Source organism: Sinocyclocheilus grahami, unplaced genomic scaffold (genome assembly GCF_001515645.1).
Source record: "Sinocyclocheilus grahami isolate Dianchi unplaced genomic scaffold, SAMN03320097.WGS_v1.1 scaffold692.1, whole genome shotgun sequence".
Lineage (NCBI taxonomy): Eukaryota > Metazoa > Chordata > Actinopteri > Cypriniformes > Cyprinidae > Sinocyclocheilus > Sinocyclocheilus grahami.
In genome coordinates, this window is record NW_015505871.1 from 52,273 (window position 1) to 60,051 (window position 7,779).

The window sequence follows — 7,779 nt, forward strand, 5'->3', positions numbered from 1 at the left end:
TTTTTGCTTCAAATTTCGAAATTATACAATCTAATTTAGATTAAAAACTGCTGGTGTTGCATGTATGCAGCATCTTTGTTTGGATCGTGATTAAAATGCAGCGGTTGCCTCTAATTTTAAATGTTAAGAGCACAGACAAAGCCTTAGTTTGTTTATATGAAGAGATTTATTTTATTTGTGTTACTTATTTATTTGATTTGGGGCTTGTTTTAAAATTTTAAGCTAGTTTTGTTATTTTCATTTACATTATATTTAAATTTTGTTATTTAGCAAATGCTTTTATCCAAAGCGACTTACAAATGAGGACAACAGAAGCAATCAAAACCAACAAAAGAGCAATAATATACAAGTGCTATATTAGTATATTATTATAGTGTTATATTTCAATTTCACAAAGAAATGTGCAGCATTTTGTCCAAGCAATAATAAAAGGACACATTTAATTTATAATTTGTCTTAAATCTCATTTTGTGAGTTGAGTGAATCGTTACATCCCTAATAAATCACATGCATAATAATTAAAAAATAATATTTCATATTTTTATACATATTATTTAGAAATATTGTTAAGAAGAAAAAGAAGAAGCATAAATATGCATGCAAATATAAAATGAATAAATATTCCCTATAAAATATTGTTTGTGCTGTTCACCAGCTCAGATATGTCTGTATCTCTGTCATCTCACTGTAGCACAGGATGTCTGCCTACCCCAAATCCCACAATCCTTTCGCCGATGATGATGACGAAGAGGACTCGAAGCCTCGAAGAGGCTTTAACTTTGAGGACGATCCGGAGGAGAGTTCGCTGAGTCCGGCGGAGAGACGGCAGAGACAGCTGCAGCAGCAAGTGATGCACACAGCACAGTCGGCCGTGGACAGCAGCCACCGCTCGCTCGGGCTCATCTACGAATCGGAGAAAGTCGGAGCCGAGACGGCCGAGGTGAGAGGAAGCGCTTAGAGACTGAGCTTTAGAGTATTTTGTCTCTCTTGGCTGTTTCATGGCTGTGTTGTCCTCCACAGGAACTGATTCGTCAGGGTGAGGCTTTGAAGAGGACAGACAAGATGATTGACAACATGGAGCAGGACATGAGGACGAGCCAGAGGCACATAAACACCATTAAGAGTGTGTGGGGTGGCATGGTCAACTATTTCAAAGGCAACTCTGAACCTCCCAAACCTGCTCAAAAGGAGCAGCCCGTGTCCTACGAGGCCAACAGCAGGTCAGATGAAATACTCAGCCAATGTTAGGAGCTTTTAGACGTTTACATGCACTGAAACACGATATAACAGCACAATGTTCCTGTAATGTAATGCACTTTTGCTAAAAAAAAACAAAAAACGTATGCATTTATAAACGGGGTTTCTGCAGGTTTTATTAAGATATATTTACAACTTTAAGAAACTTTAAGGAATTAGTAATATTAGCAACACTTCAAAGTTTTAAAAAACCCAACTAATCTCGATTTCTTTTTAATCCAAATTCATTTTAATAATAAAAAAGCTCATGGCTCGAGTAGCTCTGCTCTTAAGCACTCAAATAACTGTTATTTACCTTCTGATCATACTGCAAAAAAAAGTGATGTTCTTTATCTGTGTTTATCTTGTTTTCCAGTGCAGATGTCTAAAGATTCTTAAATCAAGTTACATTTAGTTGAGAAATAACATTAAGATATGAAGTAATATTAATTAAAATGATTCAAACAAGAACAAATATCAGCCAGTGGGTGAGAAAAATCAACTTTATTCAAGGGGGAAACAAGTTTTCATTCCCCACAGATGTTTGCTCTTGTTTTAAGCATAAACTCACTTCATTTTGTTCGGTTTCTCAGAAAACAAGACTTCATATCTTCCTTTTGCATCCCCAGAATCTTGATTTAAGCATGTTTAGATATTTGTACTGGAAAATAAGAACATCATTTTTTGCAGTGCGTGCAACATTTAACACCGTGACTTTATGAATCTGACTTTCAGTTCTGATTTAAAGCCATAATTTGTGGGAACTGAAAATCAAGGATTTTAAGACCTGGAAAAACCCTGATGATAAAAAAAAAAAAAATGTAATTGCATACTAAACTCAAGCATTCAAGCAAAAGCCTTTAGATTTAATGTGAAAACGAAGCTGTGATGTACAGTTCATTCAGCTGACAAAGTTCCCAAAAAATTAATATGGAAAAAAACTTTTGTATCATTGTAAACATTAGACAAGATCCAACACACATTTGTTTAGATTCACATCAACTCAGATATACTGTAGGTCAGATGCCATATCTGAAAAAATACAACGTTTCTGAATATTATAAAACAACAAAACTAATTTAGTGAATGTCTGATGATGTTAGGTTACAGAACGCGCTTGTGGAGAGCAAACAGCACGAAGACAAATATCAAGCCAGCCATCCCAACCTCAGGAAACTGGACACATCTGGTAAACACAGACACATGATGATGCACTTCCTAACTTATGCATACTTATATACACTGTACATTACTTATACACGTACAGGATGTTTATCCATGATCCTTTGAGAGTCAGTATTACCTAGTGATGAGAGAAACCAATTTGCATAATGAGTCACTGTTTCAAAGCACTTGAAACACACCGCACGCTGGTCAAAACCGTGTAAATGCAACAAAAACCTGCATTAAAAACACCTTTTACAAACCAATTGCGAATGTTTTTTTGAAAGTGTAATCTATTAAATGCAATGAACAAATCATCTGATACCATTAAATATGAAGTGTGTGTATAACGTTATTTTTGCTTTAAATGCCACTAAGCAATGTTTTTACTCTAATGGATGATATATAAAAATTTAATAATCTTACTTTTGAAATTAAGTAATCTTAATACTGAAATGAAAATTCTATATATTGATGCGAGTCGATTATGAGTTGTGGTTTTTCATTTCTACTGTATGTTAATACTATTTATTTCTTTTCAAACATGCCATAGATACTGTAATGGTAATAAAAATGAACAAATAATGTGTAATTTTATAAATTTGTAGGGCGTTTTGGTTTGTTTTATGGTTTATCAGCTCAACAAGAGACTGTTAACTAAAACTCTTTCTTTTAATTATACAAATACATTACTAAAATGTCTACAAATTGATAAAACTTGCCTGAAATCAGGAAAGCACCATATAGACACTGGTTCATGGGGGGATCGTTCCCTCTTGGCAGTGAATCTTTGAAATACGGAGATGTTTCACAAAACGGCCTCGTTTACTGAAATCGCAGGACTGTGGCAGATTGATACACGCTTTGAATCACTAGCTCGAAACAAATGATTCTCAAAGGTTTCGAAGCATCTCCAGCTATTAGCAGCTGTCAGATCATCAGAGTCACTAATGTTGGTTTGAACAGGATTGGGAGCGTCTGCTTCGCTGGATAACGGGCCGTCCGATCAGAACGGGTATCCCAAGAACACACATCTACGGGCCGCCCATCAACAGCTGGACAGTAACCTCGGTGAGTAACACAAAAGTTTTCTCTCGTACCTTAACGGGATCACACCAGATCCGAACGTGCGTTTGTGTCCTGCAGATGACATGTCGATGGGTCTGGGTCGTCTGAAGAACCTGGGGCTGGGGCTGCAGGCCGAGATCGACAACCAGGACGTTTCTCTGGACGCTTTGCTCAATAAGGTCGACACGATGGACGGCAAGATCGGCTCCACCAACCGGCAGCTCAAAAACCTCAAATAGACTCCCAGAGTGATGTAATTTCCTGGAGGTGTGGCCGAGGTGATCCAAAACATTTCTGGTTTTCTCTCCAAGGGAGGTGTGCGTTTATGCGTTTGCTATGCATATGAGAAAAGATTAGGAGAAACATGGGGTGGTTTATTAAGAAGTTAAGCACTCATTTCAATTCTGCCTTCAGTTAATCATCATTTATTTGAACTGGATTGTACATAAGCTTAAAGATGAAAATGTTACCTGTAAGAAAAGTATCTTAGAGCCATTTCAGTCAATGCTTTCTGAATCAACAAATACCTTGCACTCTTTAACTGAACACAACTGTAATATGACCTAGTTTAGAAATGATATTCCCATGAGAAATCTGCCTTCATCTGACACTTTTATAATGGTGTATCCTTGTTTTCCATGTGTATACAGGTTATCAGAAACATTTTTGTTTTCAGATGTCGACTGATTCTCGTGGCACTGTCGTTGCATTTCATCACAGTCTATAGATGAGTCACTATTGTGAATGCAACCCACAAAATATCCTCTAACCTAAGGACGAATTTGATATTTTCCTTTTTCGGGTATATATTAGGGTGGCTTTGTATGAAATACCCGACTGAAAATCTGTGAACGTTTCACTATTGTTTCTGCATCTGTAAATCAAATGTTGTACTCCTATTAAAGCTGAATGACATATGTGAACATAAATAAAATATAATGTTTTAATTTGTTTTCATTTAGACATTAACTTTAGTACATTCAAAAGTAGGCCTATACATAGACATACCTGGGAGAAAAAAAAAGTAATAAAAAAGCTCTGCGTCAAGCTGTTATAAATTCACTAAACCATGACACTGCACTTGCAAATTGCATAAATATGAAATTCATGTTTTAAATAAGAACTGGAATATATAAATATATGAAACGACAGAAAAAAAACTACAACATGGCTTTGTCTGAAACCATTTTTGTGAGCAAAATAGAGCAAAAAAGACAATATTGTCTTGAATCACTTATCACACAATATTTATTTCTTGTTTATTGAATTGTTGCCCTGACACGAAGAAAAGTCTGCCACAGACCATGTTAACCAAACTGCTCATATAACTGCTCTAAATGCGTGTGTGTAGGCCTACATAGAAGCCTGCATATCATTTTTTTTAAATGCATTTGATGATGCACGCAGGGCATAGGAATAAAACATTGCGGGGCTTCAGTCCCTTTAGCTCCATGGTTCCCAACCCTGGTCCTGGAGGCACCCCAACACTGCACGTTTTGCATGTCTCCTTAATCAAACACACCTGATTCAGGTCATCAGCTCATTAGTAGAGACATCAAGACCTGAAATTGGTGCGGCAGAGAAAGGAGACATGCAAAATGTGCAGTGTTGGGGTGCCTCCAGGACCAGGGTTGGGACCAGTGCGTTTTGTAAGTTGTACTTGCATGATCAGTCCACTAGATGGCTGTCCATCTTGAAGCGCTGTTATTCATGATTGAGACCATGAACTAATTAAGTTCTATATTTACTTTCTCACCAGAAGACAAATATGTAGTCCCACAAACATTGAAAATATTTTGGTAAACCTTCTCGAAAAACGTTTGATGAAAGAGTGAAGTTTCTCCAGAGTCGTGCACATTCATTATCATTCTTTCTCGCTGCACATCTGCGCGCGCGTCACAAACCCTTCATTAACGGCTCGCGTGAGCAGCTGGTTTCACTGAGGTGAGTTTTGTGGTTTATTATGTAATCAGTGTACTCGTAAAGTCGCAGTATTACTTGTAACCCGAGGTTTGGGGTTGTGGGAAGAATGTTTGGGGTTGTGGGAAGAATACACACGAGAGGGAAAAGTTTATCTGTCACTGGAACCGCAGCGGCGACGCCCAGTTAACATAAAGCCTAGTTCACCCAAAAATAAAACCCTGTCATTATTTACTCACCCTCATGTTGTTCCAAACCTGTATCATTTTTTCCCCCCTGCTGAACACAAAAGAAGACATTTTGGTAACCAAACAGTTGCTGTTAGCCACCGACTTGCATAGTATTTATTTTTTCATACTATGCAAGTCAATGGCTACCAGCAACTGTTTTGGTTACCAACATTAATTGTTTGTGTTCAGCAGAAGAAAGAAATTCTTAAGGGTTTGGAACAACACGAGGGTGAGTAAATGATGACAGAATTTTCATTTTTGGGTGAACTAGCCCTTTAAGGGGGAATAAAAGTTATATTACATTTACAGTTATTCGTTTAGCAGATGCTTTTATCCAAAGCGACTTACAATTTGGGGAATACATCAAGCGATTCATCTTAAAGAGGTAACTTAAACAGACACAAGAAATGCTTGTAATACCAAGTTTCAGGCATTGTTCGAATATTAAAGTTCAAATATTAAATATATTTTAAAAATATGCACAAAAAAAAGAGCAAAATATGTTTCAAATATATTTACTTAAAATATATTTTGTCAATTTTTTTTATTTTTTTGAATATATATAGTCTTTTTTTTTTTTAAAGCTTTCATTATTTATATAATATTTTTGCCCTCCATACATTTCGATCCAAGAAAATGTCACATTTTAAGAAAAACTAAATGTAGGCTCCTGTAAGATTGCAGCTTCACTGATTACAACATGTATTTAGCATATATTTCTAACATATTTTGGCCAGAAATATTTGAATTTATTTATTTTGCCTTATGGCTTTACAAGTGTTGAAATGCCACTGCAGATGAAAAAGATAATTCTGCTCCGTTTCATTAGTCGTGTTCACTTTTGATTTTAGACGGTTTCCTCTGGTGTTTAGTGAACGGGCTGGAATGCCTTTCTTTTCAGCCCCTAATCCCAGAATCCACTGCTGTCAGCAGCCATAAAGCAGTGGGCCAAAGATGACATGTTTCCCCCATCGGTTACCCAGAATCTCATTTCACTGACAGAATAAAACGATATCAAATCTTTTACATTTATAGAAGAAAACCCTACTAAAGCCCTTGCACTTATAAAATAGGGCAAACTCCTTATAAATTGAAACTATACCCTTTCAATTATAAAATAAAATCCCACCAAACCCATGTAATTTGGTTAGCCTTGATTCAGAAGTAAGTGAGTGTGTGTGAGTGTGTGTGAGTGAGTGAGTGAGTGAGTGTGTGTGTGTGTGTGTGTGTGTGTGTCTGTGTGTGTGCTTATCACACAATATTTATTTCTTGTTTATTGAATTGTTGCCCTGACACGAAGAAAAGTCTGCCACAGACCATGTTAACCAAACTGCTCATATAACTGCTCTAAATGCGTGTGTGTAGGCCTACATAGAAGCCTGCATATCATTTTTTTTAAATGCATTTGATGATGCACGCAGGGCATAGGAATAAAACATTGCGGGGCTTCAGTCCCTTTAGCTCCATGGTTCCCAACCCTGGTCCTGGAGGCACCCCAACACTGCACGTTTTGCATGTCTCCTTAATCAAACACACCAGATTCAGGTCATCAGCTCATTAGTAGAGACATCAAGACCTGAAATTGGTGCGGCAGAGAAAGGAGACATGCAAAATGTGCAGTGTTGGGGTGCCTCCAGGACCAGGGTTGGGACCAGTGCGTTTTGTAAGTTGTACTTGCATGATCAGTCCACTAGATGGCTGTCCATCTTGAAGCGCTGTTATTCATGATTGAGACCATGAACTAATTACGCTCTATATTTACTTTCTCACCAGAAGACAAATATGTAGTCCCACAAACATTGAAAATATTTTGGTAAACCTTCTCGAAAAACGTTTGATGAAAGAGTGAAGTTTCTCCAGAGTCGTGCACATTCATTATCATTCTTTCTCGCTGCACATCTGCGCGCGCGTCACAAACCCTTCATTAACGGCTCGCGTGAGCAGCTGGTTTCACTGAGGTGAGTTTTGTGGTTTATTATGTAATCAGTGTACTCGTAAAGTCGCAGTATTACTTGTAACCCGAGGTTTGGGGTTGTGGGAAGAATGTTTGGGGTTGTGGGAAGAATACACACGAGAGGGAAAAGTTTATCTGTCACTGGAACCGCAGCGGCGACGCCCAGTTAACATAAAGCCTAGTTCACCCAAAAATAAAACCCTGTCA

At 37.5% G+C, this 7,779-nt stretch overlaps 1 protein-coding gene across 3 annotated transcripts in view; it reads left to right on the forward strand.

The window, feature by feature from the left end:
- The window catches only part of LOC107559592 (synaptosomal-associated protein 29-like), a 10,070-nt gene extending 5,669 nt beyond the window's left edge, over window positions 1–4,401 (forward strand). Inside the window, exons 2-6 of one of the 3 annotated variants that reach the window (XM_016243475.1) lie at window positions 692–940; window positions 1,021–1,220; window positions 2,340–2,425; window positions 3,367–3,471; window positions 3,547–4,401. In XM_016243475.1, coding sequence (XP_016098961.1) covers window positions 698–940; window positions 1,021–1,220; window positions 2,340–2,425; window positions 3,367–3,471; window positions 3,547–3,707 — 795 coding nt within the window. In that variant the 5' untranslated portion in view covers window positions 692–697 and the 3' untranslated portion in view covers window positions 3,708–4,401. Of the gene's footprint in view, window positions 1–672; window positions 941–1,020; window positions 1,221–2,339; window positions 2,426–3,366; window positions 3,472–3,546 lie in introns of those variants that run through there. The other 2 variants (XM_016243476.1, XM_016243477.1) reach the window with 2 other exon arrangements.
- The last annotated feature ends 3,378 nt before the right edge of the window (window positions 4,402–7,779 follow it).